The 25,007-nt window shown below is 36.2% G+C and overlaps 2 protein-coding genes across 2 annotated transcripts in view; one reads left to right on the forward strand and one right to left on the reverse strand.

Moving 5' to 3' along the window:
• LOC149480777 (uncharacterized) overlaps nt 1-24,766 on the reverse strand; it is a 291,170-nt gene extending 266,404 nt beyond the window's left edge. The window contains exon 1 of the mRNA XM_089705730.1: nt 24,365-24,766. Coding sequence (XP_089561856.1) covers nt 24,365-24,766 — 402 coding nt within the window. The remainder of the gene's footprint in view (nt 1-24,364) is intronic.
• LOC149480781 (uncharacterized) lies at nt 13,185-21,607 on the forward strand. The gene is made up of 3 exons (XM_089706071.1): nt 13,185-16,196; nt 17,655-19,440; nt 21,598-21,607. The coding sequence occupies exons 1-3, from the start codon at nt 14,387-14,389 to the stop codon at nt 21,605-21,607; spliced, it is 3,606 nt and encodes a 1,201-aa protein (XP_089562197.1). The 5' UTR covers nt 13,185-14,386.
• Nucleotides 24,767-25,007: the final 241 nt, after the last annotated feature.

Genomic DNA, 25,007 nt, shown 5'->3' on the forward strand with positions numbered 1-25,007 from the left:
AAATTATATATTCAGATACAAAACATTTCAACGAAGTTAATGTATTCCTAAGAAGTTAATTCCCCAGCATACAACTTAAAGCACATTTAAGAAAGCTCCAACATCGCCACAATCACTTGTGAACGAAACTCCGTCACGATAACGTCACTCGAAACTTGTGGATAATCACGAGTCCCCGCTGAGGGCCCCCACTTACCTCCCTCTAACTTTTGATTTGTTACATATTGTATTGTGTATAATTGTGATTGTTGAAGAACTGTTATTTATCTTATTGTATATCCCCTTAAACAGTGTAGGTGATTAGGGAATTATTTTTTATAAGATCGACTAAAAATCGTAATTCATCTGACATAATAACGCGGTTGAAGGTACAACAGTTGCTTATATTGTAAAATGATTCAGGATTTATTTAAAATAAAGAACGAAGCAATATTAGTGTTTCATTTCAGTTATAAATATACTAAGTATTTGAATCAATAGCAGCAACAAATATACTAACTGTTCATTCACGGTATTGCCCGCGTGGTCAAAAGAAGCTCCTTTACAACGTTAAAGAAAGACAAATAAACTAGTTAAGAGGCTAGAGAGTCAAGTGATATAGGTGATATAGGCTACTTTTTATCGCGATCAATTGTCTAACTCCTATGGGAATTTCTTTTGACCAAGTGGGGAAATTGCAGGCAAATAGCTAGTACGATATAAAACGATAGCATTAAATATCATGCTATATAATTATTTAGTTGAAAACAAAATCATCATCATCAGTACATGTAACTTAGCGCACTAAAGTATAGTATTTCCAAAGGTAGGTATTACAAAGTTGGTCGATTAGTTAAGTGTTTGCGTTGTTTAATCGACATCCTTCGACGGTTCACGAACTAAACATACCGACTAAATAATGGTAGTTTGTTGCTTATGTTGCAAAGTATACGACGTAGCGGATACTTGGAGGGATTGGAATGATTTTCATAGTACCTTCTATAGAGAAGCGCGACCACATCTTAGCTTAATATAAGGCGAGATTTTGGTCAAGCGATTCCTTAAATTTTTTATTTAAAAACAAATTTCATTGTACGAAGTTCATTATTATTCATTAAAAGCTCTTACATAAATACATACGAGTAAGTATCTTATTCCTAAAAATTGGACAGACATTGCAATACACATAACTCACATATTTTGTTTTTACATTGATAAATTGTTTTATAAAACTTATTCATTCATAACACTTAGAGCGTATACGCACTATGCGGGTAGCCGCATTGCGGGTAGCCGTCCGGCTGACCGCAAGCACAATTATGTACGGAATATTCATTTCTATGCGCACTGTGCGGTCTGCGGTAGCCGCATCGCAGTGCGCATAGAAATGAATATTACGTACATAATTGTGCTTGCGGTCAGCCGGACGGCTACCCGCAATGCGGCTACCCGCATAGTGCGTATACGCTCTTATAGGTACCATAAAGCAATACACAAAAACAACTATTACCATAAAACACAGACAGTTAAACCACACTGACTCATGATTAGAATTCACAATACGTATTCAAATATTTATTATTTATGGACCATACCTCAAACTGCAGGTTTAAGCTGTAGCCTATAAGTTAGTACTAAAGACCGGTCAAGTTGTAAAGTTATATCGTCCATACTAAGTTACTGATGCCATATTAGTGCATAATTTTCTGTTCTGTCCGTGAATATAGTGGAAATGATCCGATTGCAATAGTTTGTAAACTTCTTCCGTTATACTGATAGGGTTTCATGTTTGAAGTATCTTTATGTAGAGTGTAGACGGCTCTTCAGGTAGAACTTACGAACCTTTGGCTGCGTAAAAATTATTGTTTTTTCGATAAAACCGCTAAAATATCTATTTCTTTGCTTTCTTTGTCGGTCGCTACAATAGTGAAAATACGGTATAATAGCGCCAAAAATTTGCTATCGCTCTCAACTTCTGTATTTCTATAAACTATATAAACTAGTCACCATCGCTATCATAAAAACTGGAAACGGTAGATGTCATAGAGTCATAATATATACTGGAAGGTACTGTATTTTATTCCATATTTAAATAGTTATTTGCGCAATTCAATAAATCAAAGATCATAAAATACGTTATAAACTATAACTAACCGTTTGTTTTATACATGTACATGCTATCTACAAAACCGTAAAACAGCCACGTTAAAAACATCAAAAACAATACAGATAGCAATATATCAATCAGAAACATATCTGTGTGGGTTTATAACGATGTTCATTTAATTTTGATTGGCCAGCGCAATCAGCGTTGTTTTCATTTTACAACCAGTCATCTGTTGTGAAGGGAACGGTTTGATTTTCTGTATTTTTACTGTTATGCCGTGATAAACAATGTTCTATCAAAAATAATAGTTGGACAGTTTGAAATGTTATTGAAAGTTTTAGTTTTGATGTTTTTGCTGTTTTGAAGAGACAGAGTTATTGGAATAGCATAATTGTATATTGGAGCATGTGACAATCAACAACATACGCCTTATACATATTTAATAGACTTTGATTTAGAGAACAGTGCTATTATATCAATTAAAGAGTTATATTATAGGTATTTTCTAGGTAGACATGATTTACCACCATAGACCACGTCACCACATTCCACCAGGTGAGACAGTGGTCAAATGTCTTCCTATCTTGATTAAAAAAATAATAATAATTACATTATGTAGTCAACTTGTTTTACACTGAAACTCTATCATCTCTACCATCACACATAGAAATATACAAAACAATTACTCAGTTGAGTTGATATTATCATAAACCCCACGACTCTGTATAAAATTCTAGCTTGTACAAATCTTCTAATATAACGTGGTGAGCAACAGTCACTGTAGTAAATAAATCAATTAAATGATTAACCAGGAAAACATACAATTACAGCCAATGAACTGCGTCTAGTTTATTCACCTATAGACTTACACCATAGCAAGACCTACAGTCGTGGCATAGTCCCATACATTTCACTCGCTTACTTTAGAAAATGGAACTAAATAGAAAAAGCTCGTATCTTCCATTGCAGTTATCTCAGAAGATGTTCCAAAAACGTAAACAGGACGTGAGGTGGGCGGTTTTGACAGCTCCACAATGGAGGAGGAGATAGAGGACACGAAGCAGGATTTGCGGCTGAATTCAATGTTTTGATGGTGGAGTAAACGAGCGTTTTATTGCAAGTAAGGTATAGCATATTGTAGTAATAGACGTTTTAGTGAAGAAGAGTGTGGTGAATGTGTACAATTAAAGAAGATATTCAATTTGCTACAATAACTTTATACATTATTTGTCTTCGTGTTATAAGTATATTTAGCTTGTGTATTTAGTTTAATCAAACATTTAAAGATAGTATTTTCGGATAAACAACATACATTTTTATATTATATTTTCTAATTTATGTTCGCAGAAAGCAGCGTTCCAACCGCGGCGTGCAAACCGCCCGGCTACCCAGCCTCCCCGCATCCTCGTTTGTGTTACCACTTGCAATTAAACCGGCTGAGTGGCAAGGATTGTCGCGCCAAGTGAAAAAAACTTTATTGTTACCACCAGGGGATGCTCTGAATGGATTGCGTGCGATTACCTCATTTCAGTGTCGAGTGCTTTCGTTGTGGTGACTTTGTGTGATATTCTTTAAGGAGAGCAGCAATGTATAATGAACTACGAATAGATTACGATAATAGATATCTAATCGTCTGCTTTGGTTTGAACAATGATGGCTATCTTCTATTTGAGTGAATAGCTATGTTGAGTGATTATTATCAGGGAATCAAAGTTGTAGTTTATTGCAAAGAAAGAGACAATTATATTAACATAAAACATACTCATTATAAAAACTATTAAAATAAAACAAATACTGCATAATGGTATTATTTTCTATCTTCTTACAGAAATAAACAGTATTAAGTACAGAGATTACTACAACACTGGTGAATGAGGTTAGGCCGCGGTTTATCTCAGCCTATAATATATTCAATTTCATAATCTATCCGTAAACCATATTAAGGACAGCCGAGGGCGGGTTCCAATTTCAGTATTATTGTAATAATATTGTAATACTATTAGTAGCTTATCTTAAATTTAGTGTGATGATAAACACAAAATTAATTTCATTAAGATTTTGTAATGGAGATAAGTAAGATTTTCGGATTACACGGAGGTAATAGTTACAAAATTTTGTTATTATTATTTAGAATAATATTTCTCAATAAAATTCATTCAAATACAAATTCAAACAACCTATTGTTAATTCATAATTTACTAGCTGTGCTCCGCGGTTTTACACGCAGTGCTTCGCTCCTGTTGGTCTTAGCGAGATGATAATATATAACCTATAGCCTTCCTCTATGAATGTGCTATCTAACACCGAAATAATTTTAAAAATCGGACCAGTATTTCCCGAGATTAGCGCGTTCAAACAAACAAACTCTTCAGCTTTTTAATAGTATAGATTTACTCTAAGTAGGTTAGTTGTAAAGATATTGCTCATAATTATATTATAGTATATAGTGCAATTTTCCATCATAATTAATTTCGCAGAACACCGCAGTTATAACTATCTAATAAAAAACTCTCCAAGGAATGAAAATGCTCTCAAGCTATGTAAAACTTCGCTTTTCACAGTAATTGTAAAGCGAGCTAATCGGATTGGTTGTACGTTAATTAAACATTGACGTACCTTCAACACTTCTTGGTTTTTTAATTAAAATAAGTGGTCTAATAGAAATTGTTCGAGTGAAGGTATAGCAGGTTTCTTCCGAAGATTTTCCTTGCACAAAAAGCGATTTTAATAACGTTGGTATGGAGGAAATGAACTCGTGTTTCTGTTTGTCCAAATATGGGAATTCTTATAAGATATTGGGTATTTTGTTAATCTATTATTAAATATATCTATTTTAGAAAATGCTTCAAAAGCTACACAAATATACATCCATATTATAGGAGACTAGCGGTCCGCCCCGGCTTCGCCCGTGGTACATATTTCGCAATAAAAATCTAGCCTATGTTCTTTCTCAGGGTCTAAAGATTGTCTGTGCCAAATTTCATCAAAATCGGTTGAGAGGTTTAAGTGGGAAAGCGTAACAGACAGACAGACAGAGTTACTTTCGCATTTATAATATTAGTAGGGATAATGGGCTTTTAAAGAACCTATAGAGTCTGATAATTAATTAATCTAAACAAGAAGTAAAAACGTTTAGACATGGTTTAGTAACTTTAACTTTATTTTTTTTTCTCTCTGTACCTACGACTACTGTAAATTCCTAAGTTTGTATAATATAATCTAAAAAAAAAAAATAATTATAAACAAGCATCCTTCTGATCAAAGGCACAATTATTACGATTAAATTTAGTGCGCAAATTTCTATTTATCGTAATGAATGCACCCTTCTCAGTGCAGTCAGTTAGAATAATGCGAAAATTCACTATTATTTACCAAGTTGTCGTTAGAGGTCTTAATTTTGGCCATTGTAAGATTAATAATATGTGGATGGATATTTTTATGTACAGGGGCCTTAAGAGGTAACTTGTATTGCACGCCTCATAAGCGAAGCGTTGAGGTGGGTACTACTGTCACTTCGCGCAAAACATCTGATTTTTCAAACTTAAAATGTCTTTATGTATCATACATTGCACTTGTAAGATAATACATACACACACATATTAAGAAAAAACACTATTTTTAACGTTCATGATATTTTTGATGTCATTTTTGTTATTTAAACTAGTTAAAAAACAGTTTAAAAAAGTTCTGTCTTGGACGTCCGTGTGTCTGTATGTGCGGATCCTTTTTCTTGTTAACACGATAGCGACCGAAATACTTTACTAATCGAGTCTTTTTTTTTCTCTTACGCTTGAGTATGCTCAGGAATAGAACCCTTTCATTTTTCAGGGTCTGATTCGATGTGGTTTAATTGTTATTAAATAAACAAAAATAATAATTAATAAATATTTATTAAAAAAAAATTATGAGGCGTGCACTTTTGGATTTTCCAAATTATTTATATTTAAGTTATATGAAGCAAAAGCAAAATATTTCAAGCTTCAGAAAAATTGTGATAAAAAACTACAAACAGACTATTTTTTATGTAAGTGAACTTAGCAGATCATTTTTAGCAGATCAAAAAAAAATGTGAGTTCTTATCGCGTGCAGTTGAGTTCTACAGTTCCTGATACTTTTTAGAAATAGTTCTGGCGTTTTTACCTTAAAAAACGACATTTGAAAAAATAATCTGCCAACTTCCCGTAGCAGATAATTTTTAGCAGATCAAAAAAAAATGTGAGTTCTTATCGCGTGCAATTGAGTTCTACAGTTCCTGATACTTTTTAGAAATACTCGCGTAAAATGAAACACTAGAAAATTTATTTATGTCATATTTCATCACGCCGTAGCACCATGCCGTAGCATCATGCCGTAGCATCATGCCGTAGCATCATGCCGTAGCATCACTCCGTAGCATCACGCCGTAGTATCATGCCGTAGCATCATGCCGTAGCTTCATGCCGTAGCATCATGCCGTAGCATCACGCCGTAGCATCATGCCGTAACATTACGCCGTAGCATTACGCCGTAACATCACGCCGTAGCATCACGCCGTAGCATCATGCCATAGCATCACGCCGTAGCATCACACCGTAGCATCACGCCGTAGCATCATAGCGTAGCATCACGCCGTAACACATGCCGTAGCATTACGCCGTAGCATCACGCCGTAGCATCACAGCGTAGCATCACGCCGTAGCATCACGTCGTAGCATCACGTCGTAGCATTACGTCTTAGCATCACGTTAAGCCGGGACCAGGTCGGGTTGTTTCAAATGTCGTTTGTTAAGGTAAAAACGCCAGAACTATTTCTAAAAAGTATCAGGAACTGTAGAACTCAACTGCACGCGATAAGAACTCACATTTTTTTTTTTTTGATCTGCTAAAAATGATCTGCTACGGGAAGTTGGCAGATCATTTTTTTAAATGTCGTTTTTTAAGGTAAAAACGCCAGAACTATTTCTAAAAAGTATCAGGAACTGTAGAACTCAACTGCACGCGATAAGAACTCACATTTTTTTTTGATCTGCTAAAAATGATCTGCTAAGTTCACTAACATCTATTTTTTGTTATGTGAAGTAAATATAGGCTACGATGTGGCTACGACGTAGCCTATCTATACTTGAAGATACAGCCGCTACGTAGAGAATTGATTCTCTACGTAGCGGCTACGTAAATTTCACTGTGCTAATAATTTTATGAGTTAGGTACGACCTTATAATAAATGAAAATTGTTGTAGCTTAAAATAATTTAATACTATACTAGTTTTAAATAAATAACTATAACAACTATTATTGAGTTCAGACATCTCCCCTTTCCTTCATGTCAACAGTATTGTTTTTATCACAAGGAAATTTCAATAACATGATATGAATCAGATGTACAAGGAATTCCTAATTTAGCTACAAAGCGTGAAACTAGTAATTTCAATCAATGGCCGATTATTCTCCACAGGGGTCCATGGTGTGGGGCTGCTCCTCATATTGCTTTCTTGATTCCAAATGAAACGAATGGGCCTCGTTAATTCGAAGGGGCTCAGATTGTATTGTCTTTGTGTGATAAATGTTAGTTTGTATGAGAATAGTTTTTGTTTTATGTTTTGATAAGGTAACTAAGAATAAAAGATACTGAGGATTAAAATAATAAATATTAAATAATCCACGTATCAATGCTAGAATTAAATGGAAGAAAATAAGTAAATAATTTTATATATACAAGTTGATCGCGTATAAAAGAGGCATTTTTAGTATACCTACAGAACTTTTTGACCGCCTCCTTGGTACAGTGGTTGACGCGTGAGCGTAGTACCGAGGGGTCCTGGGTTCGATTCCCGGTGGAGACTAAGAAAAAAAAATGTCTCGGTTAGGCAGGACACAGAAGGCTGATCATCTACTTGTCCCTAAAAAAATCGATAAGTGAAACAGATGTATAATGCATCTGCCCCTTACCCCACTTAGGGACATGGGACTTCACTACAGAACTTTCAATTTAATCGTATAAAAGGAACCCCAATTATAACATTAAGATTATCATTTTAGTATTTATGTATCTGTGTAATGTGATCATAAAGTTTTATCTTAAAGCGGAATGAAGATTACAAGAATTTTACTGCATACAAATGGTGTAAATTAAAAAGTTCCCATTATTTTTCGATTCTCAGGAAGTTTCATTCCGTCACTTCATGTCCAGGCGCTCCCTAAGCAAATCCTTAGGCTTGATCTCGAATTCTTCATATAAATGTAAATGCACTGTAGGGGTGGAAATTACTCGGGGAATCACAATACCGTTCGATTTCGCTGCTGTATATTTTTCATATTTTCCCGCTTCGTAGAGGAACTCGGGATTTCATTTACAGCTTGAATTGTAGTGACGATTGTAAATGTATACAAAATTAGGAGACGTTTTCTGATCTTTACATCTGTCTGAAAAAGGTGAAATAATAGAACTTTTTATTTGAAGTGATAGAAAAATAATATTCCTTTTATATGTATACTTTATCAATGGTTATATAAATGAATAAAACATTTTCCCTGAATTAGAATAAATGTTAAGAAAGACAGATGAAAATTAAGAAAAGACAAACCAACAAGAAATCTTTAATACTAACTTCAGCATAGAATACATCTCATTAACATGATAAAATTGTAAAAATATTTTACTTTGAAGGAATATTCACTAAAGTAGCAGATCATACAGAGACATCAAGCAAATTTTAATCAAAACGAGCCCTTTACGTATCCGTCTGTATGTCAAAGAATGTTTACGAACATATGGACATGAAAATTTTAATAAAACAGGAAAATAAAAGCACCACGACCACAGCAATAGAGACTTTAATCCACAACTGTAAGGTTTAAAATCTTCTACAGACACAAAACAAAGCAAGGGACCCAAGGACTTTAACAATGGGTAAATGGCCCCCTCTTTATATGGCCTAATGAAGTTTTTGTCCAGCAAATTATGCCGCGAAATTTTAATTTCCAGCCATTCTTATAGTATATGTATAAGCTCGATTTAACGACAAAGGCCGGGTCGAGTGGTAGAGGTCAGAAAATTTGATCTGTTCAGAACAGACATGTTGGTTGGATGAAAGCATGCCTGGGTCGTTTGCCGTAGCGTCAGTGGGCGAGCCTTTATTTAAAAATAATAAATAAAATTCTGTTTATAAACCTAATAGCTTCAGTGTACGGCGTTGTTCGCATTGTACGTAGATAAAAATGGAGCTTAATATATGCTTTTTCAGATTATGTACATCTTTATGCAATTTTTCAGTTTTACTTGCTCCTAAACATTTATGCATTTATTTGGAACAAGAATCGAAATATACTTTTATAAATAGGCAAAAGAATTAGTAAAGAATACGGAACCTAATCAATCTCAAGGAAACAGCCGGCAATAAAGCCACATTTAATAATAATTTTTTAACATATTATCATCTCATCAAACTACCGAGTAGTAATATTATAATTAAAATATTATCAGATAAAATCTCTCACTACAAAAATTATATATATCACATGTCAACCCTCAAACTTCAATAGAACCAAACATCAGTCACATGACAGTAGATTTATTACAACCAATTACAAGCCACGACGCAATGCGATGATATTTTACGAGTGCCATGTGACGGTGTAATCAGCTGCGACCGCTGAGAAAGTTTATTGACTGTTTTTGTAAGAGATTAAAATTTTTAATCAAGATTCTTATTAGATTTGCCTTATATTTGATTATCTTTATTCTTCCTTAAATTATCCTTAAATTCGGCGCAAACACGTTTTCAGCGACAGCCATTTGACAGATACATATACTTTTTTGCATATATTTTGCGATAAAAATATATGTGAAAAAAGTATATGTTTAGTTGCTGGCCGCCAGTGACTGTGGTCGGTGGCTCTTTGCCCCGAACCTTATACATATTTTGGTTCTTTTTATATGTTGGGAATTTTGTATTACTTGATAAAACATACATTTATTGTTCGCAATGAATAAATGTAAAAAATTCAAAACAGCCTGGCTGATTAGTTGTTTATATCAAGCGAAGGTTGTATTTTTAAAGAGTAACAAGGTGTAGACTGTAGAGTATAAAGACATATATAACACAATTATGTACATTATAGCATATGTAATGAAAACGATTTATTCACATGTTGCATTGGTTTCAATAACAGTTTTCCTTTGCAGTAATCACTAAATAGTCTTCTCTAAACTTAATGTTAAGTTTTTATATTTAGACACATCAGTCTTCACAAGAAATCGAACCCCAAATTTATCATGGCAACAATGTAGCACTTCCCCAGTACCAGGCAATCATGAAGTAAGTAGCATTTAATTTTCACCACCATACAATGATAACCGATCCACACCACCCTAAGAGTCCACAATCTTAATTGAACTCAACTCATTTATTATTTAAGGCCCCGTACAGACCCTGTTACTGTATTATCAATGAGCTACAACGTATTTCAATTTGTGTGAACCGCACCTTAGTACGGTCTGGTGGGAGCTTGCAGATGTGAGAATGGAGGATATTTCCGTCTTGGGTTTCTTTTGTTTTGTGATATTTTTTATTTAAGAAACTAGAAAGTTATTGTATTGGGATTGATTGATTAGTACATAGGCTGACTAAGGTGATGATAAAGTAACAGAAATATTTGTTCAGCATAGATTTACCCTACATAGATTTCATCTTTTTTGTGAAACATTTTGAAAATGAGAATACGAGATAACACAGAATTATAAAACATTTTATTTGCAGGTAGGTGTTAATAAATTATGAATAAATACTACTAGATTGTAAAATCAAAATCACATTTCATACGTAGATAGCTACAGCTACATCATTCCAAATTTATTTCATAAAATCAACTACACTTAACATAATTTTTACAGAATTGCCGAATAATATTTCTTAGGTTCCTATTCAGTCAATAGAAAGTACAGATAAACAGAAACAAATTAATTAAATTAAACATTATAATATCCAATATTTCAAACTGTGCCATATCCAATTATTCATAACTCCTCTTTACAATTTCAGTACATTCTTGATATGTTAATTCAAACCTGAATAAATAATTCATTCAAGATACATTCCCCAAGACATCGCAATGTATAACTGATATAACTCTTATTTACTTCGAATAAAGCCTATTTTTCTTAAACAAACACAATACAATAAATTGTGGAGTTGGCAATTGCCTTGTACACTAAAATTGTATTCCAGCAAGATACATATTAAAATATATAACTATTATGTTATGTATGTATTCAGGAGACGTAGATGTGTAATGAAAATTTTAAAGGGAATCCTTTAAATTGTCTAAATTAATAGTAGGAATCTTGCATTATCGAGATGTTCATTTTTTAATATGCATATTTGATGCATATTAGATGCATTTTTAATAGTACATCTCTCTATCTCCTTTAAATAAAATCATTTAATGAATAATTTTACTGCAACAGCAAAGCTTTCTAGAATAACACATGAAATAATTTTATTCCACAAAAAATATTTACCTTCTAACACATTTTATTCTCATAAAATCCGCTATTCGACGTTAAAAATAGCTATCCCTTAATACATTTATCCTTTTAACCTATCCAATGAACCAGTGACCCAGTAAAAAAGTAAAAAGGCGGTAAAGTTCCCGCCATTCAAGATGGCGGATGAGGTGACACATTGGCTCGCGTTCAGAAACGACATTGACGAAGCGCGTGGCTACGCGACACTCATTTAAAAATGTTCGGAAATTCCTCCGTGATGCTTCCTTTTTTTAATTTACTGATGCCCAAGAATTGGATGGATTAAGATTTTTGTATACGGTCAAGTAATATTACTTAAAATTTAATTATTTTATTCATTGATAAACACACAATCTAAAGTTGACCAATAGTTTCATTTTGTTTGCAATCAAAGAGTTATTTCTACACATTATACCTACTCTTCAAAAGAGATTTTAAAATTCGCTTAATCTTTCCTTAAATATTTTCATTATAATTTAGGATTAATAAGTAAATAATAAGAATTACGTTCGTCACGTTAATAATACCAGAAATACAACATCAAATTGAACGCAATAAAGAGAACAGCAAAAGAATTTCAAAGCATCGCTCATTACGGCATTTTACATTATAATATATGTACGAGTGTACGACGTTTAAAATAATTATCCACGAAAAATATGAAGTGGCTTAAAAATCGCTTAGCGAGCCAGCTTTGTACAATTGAATGAGACATTCCGTAGATTCCGCGAAGCGTTTTTCCGGAGACGTAAAAATACGTCGAGAAATTATTGTGGTGTAACGAAAGAAGTGAAGCGAATATCTGTAATATTGGTGGAAAATGAAGAATTCTTTTATTACTTACTTATTACTTACTATTATTATCTGTAATTGAAGTGATAGGTGATATTAATTTGGTTGGATGTTGGAATTATACTTTTTAAATTAGTTATTTTAAATCTTTTTAATCAACAATTACGGTACCACGAGCAAATCCATTCTTTATAATCGTACCAGCTCCCACGACACAAGTTCTCTTAGTGTGGGAGCTACAGTTAATAATTATATTGTATAATAAGTGACAGCAAAATATGATGTTGTTAAATTTTGTTTTGTTACATACTGTGTTTTTGCTGAAATAAATAATTTTTCATTTTTTTTTTCATTTTTTTTTTCATACTAGACGTTAGTGAATAAGGTTAGAGACATTATGTACGAATTTTTGTAGGAGATAAATAAAGTGTTTAGTAATATTATTGTTATGTTGTTGTTTTAATTCGATGTATTAATTGGTACCGCTATGTAGGAAACAGTAAATAAGTATTAAAATAGACTTCAAGCTTTTTTTTTACTAGAAAAATCTTTGAAATGTTTTCCTGTTATATATTATATTATATACGTTTCCTGAGTAATATTGTTCACAATACATCAAAGATCTTGTAACATGAGCCAATCCCTCCGGATAAATTATACGCTTTCTTGCTTTTGAATTATTGAAATAATCCGTTTGTATGAAGCGGAGTTAATGACCTTTCATAAATACCCCGTGAAATAAATTAGAAATGCAGGTAAAATGTTGGATCATCTCATTTCGTAATTTAATGAACGTGGTAACGCCAATATAATTAAAATAGTAAATGTAGAAATTAAATGTTTATTATTTTGTGGTGTGTTCCTTCATCCTTCCCTACATACGAGCACAACCAATCATCGCGTGGTCACTAACCACGTGACACGTCCAATAAGACGTGAACGCGACGTGCTTGTCGCTGCAGTCAGTCGAGTTCGCTCCGTTCCTTCGCGAGGTTCGGGACTCGGCCACCGCCGGAGAGCTTCCACGAGGCTCTCTAGATCATCAGGCATTGTGCCCTTGTAACACCACCGGGGTATCCCGTGCCCCGGCCCTTGGTCGCGCTCACCGCCGCGTGTGTGTTTGTGTGGAGTGTGGGACTGGACGCCGTTCTTGCCCGCCGCGAGCTGGAGGACCCTGACCGCGTGGCGGCGCGTGTGTTCTGGACGCTACTCCCTCCGACGAGGTACGTGCCGTATGATCCTGTCTATCCCTCTTTGCTAACACCACGTAGATCAAAATACAGTCCACTTTCATATCGAGAATATATTTACGTATATTTTTATATTGGCGCGACCATTGAGTGGTACCTTCGACCCGGATAGTAACCATTGTTTGGTCATTCCGTATAAATACCTGATGATTCCACCGCCCTTATTAGGATACTCATTGTGTAGGACCTAATAAGCGATTAGTAGTATCTTCAATGCGAAATACTATTTAATATACCGCATATAATAGAACGACAATGCGTCTTCTACTATTCATATAAAATATATTTTTAACCCGCCCTTATTAGGATACTCATTGTAGGCCCTAATAAGCGATTTAATAGTACATTCATTGTGAAATAACTATAATATACCGCATAGATCGACATTGCGTCATCTATTATTTTTTGCTTAAAATATATTTTATTCCGCCCGTAACATTAAGTTACGCGTATATTATTATTAAAATAGTTAATTAAAACTATATTCATATCGTTTATCCGCAGTTATAACGCTAAAATCATTATAAATCGAACATATTTCATCATATTTATTTATCCGCTACCCGCGTTCGAAATTTATAACGTTATCTAGGTCATTCCGCGATCCGCTGTTATAATCCGACCATATTGAAAATTCATACTCGGTTCATATTACGCTTGCGTCGCTGACCTACTTTATTTAGTCGTATTACTTGTTATTGTAACTTGTATTGTAACATTCTCTGTTTGAATATATACTTTTGTTATTAAAAAATGCCGCCTAAGAAAATGACTAAGTTACCTGATAGTGACGCTTCGGATGTTAATGATTCGGAAGATATAAATGATTCGCAGTTATCCATGTTATTAGCTAAACGCGAAATTATATTCGAAATGGTGCAAAGAATTTATGATTTGTCTTTGAACATTCAAAACAACGCTGCGCTTATGGAAAGTTTCCTTGACGAGTCCGCGCAGGTAGAATCATTACGCGATGATTATAAACAGTGTTTAGACGAATACAATACTCGCTTATTATTATTAACACCTACCGCGAAACCTGATTATAAAAGCCTCGTTGCATTCGAGTCTTTATATAGCAGGATTAAAAGAATTAAATCGCAATATTCGCAACCAAGTCCGTCACACGGAGATATTAATAATTTGCATAAAAATAGGCCTAAATTACCGCCTATCGAATTAGTACCATTTTCGGGTGATATTCGCTCATTTCCGCTGTTTCTTTCGAATTTTGAATCAGTTGTTCATAACAATCCCGGCCTTACAGATGCCGAGCGTTTATATTATTTACTAGGTAAATTAACGGGGAAGGCCACAACTGTTATAGCTGGTATAACCCCCTCCGCTGAAAATTATAATTTAATTTTACAAACTTTAAAAAATAAATATGATGATAAACGTATGTTGGTTTCCGCGTATTTAAATCAAATGTTTGATTTTAAACCTTTGCATTCTCCATCCGCAACAAACTTTGATTTATTTACTGATAACTTTATCAGCGCAGTGCGTGCCTTACAGAATATAAAGTTAGATAATATTACAGATTTAATGATTGTTCATATCGCGTTGAAGAAGTTAGACTCAGATACTGTTCGCGCTTTCGAGACTAAGTTTGGTAGTGAAATGCCTACTTTTGATAATTTAGTTCAATTTATTCAAACTCGTGCGAAGGTATTAGAACGCATTCATCCTTCCACAAATTCGGGAATAAATAAACCGCCTCGAAAGTATAATAATTATAACCGCAGTTCAAATAATATCTCGTCTGCTCCGCCTAAGTATCAGTCTTACGTAACAACCGCTGATTCCGCATATAGTTGTCTTTGTACAAATATTACGCATCAAAATTTATATAAATGTTCAAGTTTTCACAAAATGAGTCCGCAGGAACGTTTGAAATACGTAAAGGATAGAAACGCGTGTATAAATTGTCTCAGTATAAAACATCGAGTTTCTAGTTGTTCGTCTAATTCTAATTGCCGCATTTGTAAATTAAAACATCATACGATGTTACATTTAAAACGCGAATCTTACATTCCCGCGCCTGCGTCTCACCCCCCGCCGCGCAGCACACCGCCGTTGCCTGCGCCGTCACCGCCGTCGGGCGAGTGCGTCCGCTCCGACATTGCGCTATGTACCGCTAGCTATACAGCTGATACTGATAACGCATTTCAATGCAACGCGCCCGCGAATAAACAACATACTATCTTATTATCAACCGCTGAAGTCGTATCTTATAATTGTAAAGGCGAACGGCTTGTTATTCGCGCGCTTTTAGATTCCGCTTCGCAAAGTCACTTCATTACGAATGAATGTTGTGAACGTTTAGGTATTAAACCGCAGAAAGCCGAACGTACTATTATAAAGGGGTTCGGTGGTTCAGAAAAAATTGTAAATAGTAATTCCGTAAATATAAAATTTTATTCGCGTCTTGACAACAACATATCTTTTAATATTTCACCGCTAGTTGTTGATCATGTTACGGATTTACTACCTACCGCTGTTATAGACACTTCTGTCTTATCGCATATTTCACATTTACCGCTCGCAGATGAGAGTTTTGGTACGCCAAATAAAATCGATTTATTAATCGGTGCTTCTCTGTTCCCTCATCTGCTTCTCCCCGACGTAGTTCATGCATCTCGTGACTCGTCGGCGCCCGCTGCATTGCGCACGGTGTTAGGCTATGTAATAATGGGTTCAGTACCCACCATACCTAACATACATAAACCGCCCTTGACGTGTTGTCACGTTCAAGAGACCGCCGCTATTGACTCATTAGTCAGGCGTTTCTGGGAGCTCGAGGAGCTTCCTACCGCACCGCCCGTTCAACATCCCGATGATGTTGAATGTGAAGAATATTATAAATTAACTACAACCCGCGATCCCGTGAGTGGTAGATATATTGTTTCGCTTCCATTTAAGGACGATTTCTACACTCTCGGTGACTCATTTAATATTGCCCGCAAGCGTTTCATGTGCCTCGAAAGAAAGCTACAGGCTTCACCTAAATTAAGGTTGGCATATGATGACGTCATAAAAGATTATCTAACGAAAAATTATATTTCACCCGCGCCTCCGTATGATCCGCGTGACCCTACACCTATTTATATTATACCGCATCACGCTGTTCTGCGCGAGGATAAATCGTCGACTAAGCTGCGCATGGTTTTAGACGCTAGCATGCCAACTTCTGGAAGCCAGCGTTCGTTGAATGACCTTCTGCATGTTGGGCCGAATTTACAAGGCAATTTGTTTACAATAATTTTAGGTTTTCGTCTCCACGCGATTGCCATGACCGCCGATTGCCGCCAACAGTTTCTGCAGATATTCGTACGTGAGTTTGATCGTCGTTTTCAATGTTTTTTATATCGTTTCAGCCCGCAGGATCCGCTGCTGCTTTATCAATTTAATCGAGTTTGCTTCGGCATCAAGTCTAGTCCTTATCATGCACTGCGCACGGTAAGACAGCTCGTAGAAGATGACGGCGCGAAATATCCGCTCGCGAGTGGCATTGCGTCTTCCTCGCTGTATATGGATGATATCGCCTTCTCTATTCCCACGGAATGTGAAGCAGTTTCCGCGTCGCAGCAGCTCATCGATTTGTTTAAGGGAGCTCAGTGGGATCTTATTAAATGGAATAGTAATAGCAAAAATGTGTTAGATAATCTTCCCGCTTCGCACAAACTTTTACCCTCCGCGGTGGAGTTTGATAAGACCGTGCAACATAAATTACTTGGTCTGCATTGGTCTACTGTTGATGATTGTTTTTATTTTAAAATAACCGCACCCGCCGATGTGATGTGCACTAAGCGCTCCATCTTGTCAACTATCGCCCGTCTGTGGGACATAATGGGCTTCGTTGCTCCCACAGTCGTGTATGCCAAACTGTTAATAAAACAACTTTGGCAACTTAATCTTGATTGGGATGATTCTCCGCCTCCACACATTATTAAAATGTGGAAACAGTTCTGTGATGAATTACCAGCTCTCAATGATATTCGCATACCACGTCATATAGGTTTTACTTGTGATTGTATTCTCACTCTTCTGGCCTTCTCTGACGCTAGTGAACTTGCCTACGGGGCAGTCGTGTACGCTCATGTCAGCACTGTCTCTGGTAACGTCATTCGTCTTATTTGTTCTAAATCTAAAGTCGCTCCATCTAAACCGCTAACAATCGCTCGCTTAGAACTTTGTGGTGCACTCCTAATGTCAAAGCTGCTTCGCACTGTCCTTGACAGTTATTCACAACACTACAAAATTAATGCATACGCATTTACCGACTCTAAAGTCGCGCTCTATTGGATTAAAGGTTCGCCGCACCAGTGGCAGACGTTTGTCGCAAACCGCGTTGTGAAAATCACAGATAACATCCCATCAGATAATTTCTACCATGTTTCTGGTATTGAAAATCCCGCTGATGTTCTTTCGCGTGGCATTATGCCACAAAATCTCGTCTCGCACCCTCTGTGGTTCCAAGGACCCCAGTGGGCTCGTTCGGACCCATCTGATTGGCCTCTTAGGAGTCTCGATGGTGAGTCTATTGCAGACATTCCCGAACGAAAATTATTAACGCACACTGTGTGCTCGCCTATAAAGCATTGCGCTTTATATGATACCGCCCTTCGCGTATCCTCATGGAGTAGGCTTTTACGCGTTGTTGTTTATATTTATAGGTTCCTTAAATTGTTACCCCGCCGCGGTGTTATGATGACCGCAGAGGACCTTAATTTCTCTGAGAATAAAATTCTCGCCGCCCTGCAAAATAAATATTTTGCAGAGGAGTATTCTAATATACTCAATAATAAATCTTGTTCGCAGGCTTTTAATCGCTTGAGGCCTTTTATTCGCAACGGACTTATCCTCGTTGGAGGACGTCTGAGTAATTCCGCCCTGGAATATGCACAAAAGCATCCAGTGATATTACCGCGCAATGATCATATCGTTAACATGATCATTGATTATTATCATATTAAATATATGCACGCCGGACCGGAACTTTTAATGTCGTTGCTTCGCCAAAAGTATTGGATTCTTTCCGCACGCCGTATTGTTAGACAAAGAATTCACTCATGTAATACTTGCTTCCGCATGAAACCGCGTCCAACTTACCCGCTGATGGCTGATTTACCTGAATGTCGTACACGCCAAGCCGTTAAAGCATTCAGTGTAACAGCTTCGGATTACGCAGGGCCTATCGCTTACACTCCTGTGCGCCGCCGTGGTGTTCACAGCGAGAAAGCATACCTGTGTATTTTTACGTGCCTCACTACGCGTGCAGTGCACATCGAAGTTGCGACCGACCTCAGCACTCCTAGTTTTCTTGCCGCGCTTAAAAGGTTTCTCTCGCGTCGAGGACCCGTTGATACTATGTATACGGACAACGGTACTAATTACAAAGGAGCCGATTCCTATCTCCGCGATTTATATAAATTTCTTAATAACGAATATCGTTCGAACCTGGAGCATGAGTTCGCTGAGAGTCGTATAAATTGGAAGTTTATTTGTCCCAACTCTCCACATTTTGGAGGTGCTTGGGAAAGTATGGTGAAAGTAATTAAAACGCATTTGTTTCGAGTTATCGGTCAACAAATATTATCGTATGAAGAACTTTGTACTGTTCTCACTCAAATTGAGTGTTTACTTAACTCGCGACCGCTGACAGTACTGAGTTCTGACCCCGCAGAACCCTCGGCTTTAACACCGAGTCATTTTTTGAATACCGCGCCTTTATTATCATTACCCGCGCCGCAAGTCAAATCTGATCACGTCAGTTTGCTTGATAGGCATTCGCTACTGGACAAGTTAGTTCAGTCGTTTTGGAAACGTTGGAGAATGGAATACTTACACGGTTTGCAGGTTAGGCAGAAATGGAATACGCCTTCGACACCTATTACTCCTGGAACGGTCGTGGTTGTAATAAATGATAATGCACCGCCCCTAACCTGGCCTTTAGCCGTCGTAGAGAAAGTACATCCTTCAAAGGACGACGTCGCGCGCGTTTGTACAGTTAGAACCGCCAAGGGAACTTACCTTCGCCCGGTCGTTCGTTTATGTCCGCTTCCAAGACAATAGTTATATCGCATTAGTATATTACCGCAGTTAGTTAAGTTTAATTTTAAGTTTTGCACCGCTTTCGTTTATAATTTCTTAGTTATAATACCGCCGTGACTTTAGGAATTTTTTATACCCCGCTCGCTTTACGCGATCCTAGAGTCATAGAATTTGTTAGTTATATTTCCGCCGTGACTTTTAGGATTTTTTATTATCCCGCTCGCATTTTGCGCTCCTGGAGCCATAGAACTTGTTATTTATATTACCGCCGTGGCTCTTAGGACTTTTATTAACCCGCGCGCATTATGCGATCCTAGAGTCATAGTTTTTCGCTGTATCTTATGATTGGTTTTAAATGGTGACCCATTTAGGGCGGGTGGATATGGTAACGCCAATATAATTAAAATAGTAAATGTAGAAATTAAATGTTTATTATTTTGTGGTGTGTTCCTTCATCCTTCCCTACATACGAGCACAACCAATCATCGCGTGGTCACTAACCACGTGACACGTCCAATAAGACGTGAACGCGACGTGCTTGTCGCTGCAGTCAGTCGAGTTCGCTCCGTTCCTTCGCGAGGTTCGGGACTCGGCCACCGCCGGAGAGCTTCCACGAGGCTCTCTAGATCATCAGGCATTGTGCCCTTGTAACACCACCGGGGTATCCCGTGCCCCGGCCCTTGGTCGCGCTCACCGCCGCGTGTGTGTTTGTGTGGAGTGTGGGACTGGACGCCGTTCTTGCCCGCCGCGAGCTGGAGGACCCTGACCGCGTGGCGGCGCGTGTGTTCTGGACGCTACTCCCTCCGACGAGGTACGTGCCGTATGATCCTGTCTATCCCTCTTTGCTAACACCACGTAGATCAAAATACAGTCCACTTTCATATCGAGAATATATTTACGTATATTTTTATATTGGCGCGACCAGAACGTATAAAAAAATTCTGCCAAAGATATTCCGTGAATTCTACCTTTGTCTTTCGAGTTTTGCCGGCGGAATTAATTTTTATCCCATCCCCGTCTATTGGGATCACTTCAATCATTATTTTATGTAAAGGGCCTTTATAATAAAGTTTTAATTCACAATTGCATGTTCTGGACGTTCTGCGGGAGAATTTTTAATTAATGATAACTTGATGACGCATTTTTTATTTAAATCAGGAGTAATTTATAGGATTTTTTTATTTTATTTATTGCACGATAGAAACAATCTGGGGAAGAACATTAAAAGAAACATATTTAAATAATAGGTACCTAATAAATAAAAAATAGATTTGTATTTTTCATGAACAATATTAATACATATTTTTTTTTTTGACTAGCACTAAAGAATATTAAGTTGGTATAAATGAAATATATAAATTTGTTATAAGTGTTTCGTAAATTTTTCTTCCATAAACAAACTACAATTCACACCTAAACCTATTTATATTTCCCATTTTCGTATAAATCTCAAGAAGCGCAAAACCAAACACACATCAAATACAGAACCGCAAAAATATAACAAAACAACCACTAAGTATTTGTCGACAAATGGAGACATCTTAACAAGTGTCTAAAATATAACGCACATTAACCATGTCGTGGACAAATACGGGACACTCGGCTGGTACGGACGGGACTTGTCCGGGGACGGTAAATCATGTGGACCCCAATAAACAAGGAAATAGTTTATCGGGGGAAATCGCTCGTGTTACAATTATCTTGTGTGTGGAAACGTTTTTTATGCATCGTTGTTGTATATAAGATTGTATGTAGGTGAAATCTTGTATTAATATAAGAAAACAGGCATAATTTTGTGAACAAACTCGAAATATTTCTTCTAAGGAACAATTCTTCTATGCTATACATAATAATAACGGCTGAAGCATAAAATGGACGAACTAATTTTGATGTGACTTTGTGCTTAGGAGAATGTAAACGTAAGTATATATTAAGCTGCTCCTTATTTCCACATAATATTACATGCTCTAGCATAATATATCATTATCTATAACTAAATTTTACTATAGTATTTAATAGATTACACAGAAGTTGTTATGTCAACCAAGCTAACCGCATAAATTGAAATATATGTACACATTATTTAATTAATAACCAAAATACAGTTCTAAGCAATACGGTTTAATTACAACTAGGCCCTTTGTACTAGCGGGATTATGGCCGAATCTATTCTAATGAAGTTATATGGTGATTGTTGGAATGAGTATGGTGCTTCTAATTTATAGCTGTACCATTTTTTTATTAAGGATGTAAAGTTTGTATTGAGATTAGTTTTATATGACTTTTTCAGTTATAATGGAAAAACAAATACTTGTTATAGTTCCTGATTACAAACTGAATATACTAGCGGCTCGAAAAAGCTCTGACCTGGCAATAATAAAAATTAATATTGAAAATCACTTCGGTTTCTGAGCATGTTAGGAACAAATAAAATATTTTCATATTTTAGTAAAATTTGAATTAAATTCAAATATTTTATTAGTAACGACAGAAAATTCAAATTTTAACAAAGTACAAAACTTTTTAATGATAATTATATAAAACAATATTATCATGTAACCGATTATGTGATTTTAATTAGAGGTTATCGTTACACACTGTTAACTGCAGATATATTGATTGACCTGACTCTGCATGCCGCAAATTCTTGCTTACCTCAATATCGTATAACTATCACACTAGCTAATATTGTGAATCCGAGTAGATGATAGTTTCGTCAAAATTAAGGAAAGTTGTTGATGTTCATTATTCACATATTCATTTTCAATAGACTAAAAACCTCACAAACGATTAGGATGAAAATTGCATTGAAAATTTAATTTTTGATTCTGAAAATCTGATTTATCACTAAGTATTCTCTTAGAAGTTGTTTTGTAGGTCACTCGTCAAATCTAGAGCCTACAGCTTCAAAGAGGTAGCCGGCTTAAAAGCCAATGTGCTTACCCAGACTATAATATACGTTTTTTTTATATATATAATATACTAGAAGTCCGCCCCGGCTTTGCCCGTGGTACATATTTCGCAATAAAAGGTAGCCTATGTCCTTTCTCGGGTATCAAAATATCTCCATACCAAATTTGATGCAAATTGGTTCAGTAGTTTAGGCGTGATTGAGTAACAGACAGACAGACAGAGTTACTTTCGCATTTATAATATTAAGTATGGATAAAGGTACCCGCCATCACAGGGTGTTCGCGCCACCTCTGGATTATAGTCCAGAGATATTTTTGCTTTTATTATAAACATTTTAAAATACTGGTTCTATAATCTATGTTATATTATAACATACAGACCACAACCTATATCTGAAAATTTAATACAGATCATAGTTTAGATTTTTTAATGAAGTATGCAATTCACGTCTTCATATAGATCCACCTTTTCCACATCCACCTTCAAGAACCGAAACAACCGCAACATCTATCCAGGACCGCAGCCCATACCTCTAAATGAATTAGGGCCGTGTAATTCGACCGAAACACGGGTTATAAATGAGTCCGCAATCTAGTGGTGTCTAGGATTGCGACTCAGCACTGGCAAAACCTATTACTTTGATGTTGGATAGGGGTGTGAGAATATCGATGAATTGGCATCGATTGTTATCACAAGTTGTCAATGAAAGATGTGTTTATTATGGTATCAATGTACGTCATGATACTAATGAAAATTAACTACCTACACAAAATAATCCATGAAAAAAATTATAACGGCTTCCTTTTCCTTTTTTTCGTTGTGTATTGCTGAAATAAAATGTATGAATAATGTTAAATATTGTTATTATTCAAAAAATACATCAATTATAAACTAACCTGTATCCCTTACCTAAATATATCGAGTGAACCATGAAGCCATCACCTCACTTATTTGTCTAATAAATAAAATGATATTTTTTAACATTTACACTGTATCACCCATAATTGATAATAATTCACGGTCATAAACATCGCACAAACCAATAAATATAAAATATCGATAAACATCATGCACATCACTCACAAGGTGAAAAGCCCTTAGCCCAGTTGCACCGCACTATGCCTCTCGTCACACCCTCCAGTTCTAATACTTTGCCATGTTAACCGAAGGGCCACTTTATCCTGGATATCGAGTAAACTCCTTCGAACACCAAGATAACATGACCCCGTCTAGTTACATGTATACTTCAAATTTTACACCTTTACAGTGCTCTCGTTATGGACTGTAAAAGTGGTATTCGTGTAAAGTTATATTACCGGAACAAGTGTAGTGGGTAATTATTGTCATAGCTGTAACTAATATGGTTTCAGTAATGGGATTATTAATTTGAATGATCAATGTAGACATTTTCGGTTAATGTTTTTCATGCTTCATTTATGGATTATTCCGCCAATTATGAACTTACCTCCCTGTTTTTTATAGCGCTCTTATATTATGTTAGACGATATTATTTCGTTGATTTGGAAAAATACTGGTCATAATAATAGCAGCAGGCAGACCACAATAATATGAACAATAAACAATAAGAATTCAATTAACAATACCCTCTGTTGATCAACAAATCCTGGAAATTCCTAGCAATACCACAATTGTCTTTCCACAGCCAACCGTCTACATACCGCAAACCTTAGCTCAAATAGAATACCTACTATAAATCGCAAGTCTATTTTAATTCTATAGAAGCTTATAAATTAAGCTCACCCGCTTGTTATCCCGGAATTTCAACCAGCCACTGATGACACTGTTGTCCACCTCACAGATGTCTTCATCCATTTCCCGCCTCATCGGAAGAGGGGAACCACCGGGGCTGTCTACCTCCCGCCTTTTCATAACTGGTGTACATTGTTGAGACAGTCTCCCTTCGTTTACAGCGTCACTTCGTCTGCCCAAAATAGGGGTATTGTGACCAGAAACGCCACCTAAAATGCCCCGTCTGTGCAGAAAAGGACTGTCCCACTGTTTCTTCTTGCATTCTGAGTGAAGGCATAGCGCGTCGAAGTTGGCTAGTTCTACTGAAACTCTAGTTTGCAGACCGCTAGGGTGGGTTGTTAAAATGGTCTGCTTCGCTATGCTGCAGTGACGATGCTCCTCTCTTCTCTCCATTGTCGCATCAGATTGACACGCTGCTGCGTGCTTGTGTTGGCTGCTACATCTGAAATAAAAAAGAATATTAATTGATTGTGAATATCGTTCCCTAATTAACGTATGTAGAAGTTTTTATAAAATGAAGCCATGTTAAATAATATGGATTTGTATGCTTGGCTAAGTGCCCAATCATTGATACACCTGAAATGCAACAAACAGATGTATTGGTTACATAATAATTAATGAAGTAATTTATTCA

Source organism: Colias philodice, chromosome 17 (assembly GCF_061535455.1).
Source record: "Colias philodice isolate Cphi_HAF_F1 chromosome 17, ilColPhil1 Martin Lab GWU primary, whole genome shotgun sequence".
NCBI classification, from domain to species: Eukaryota; Metazoa; Arthropoda; class Insecta; order Lepidoptera; family Pieridae; genus Colias; species Colias philodice.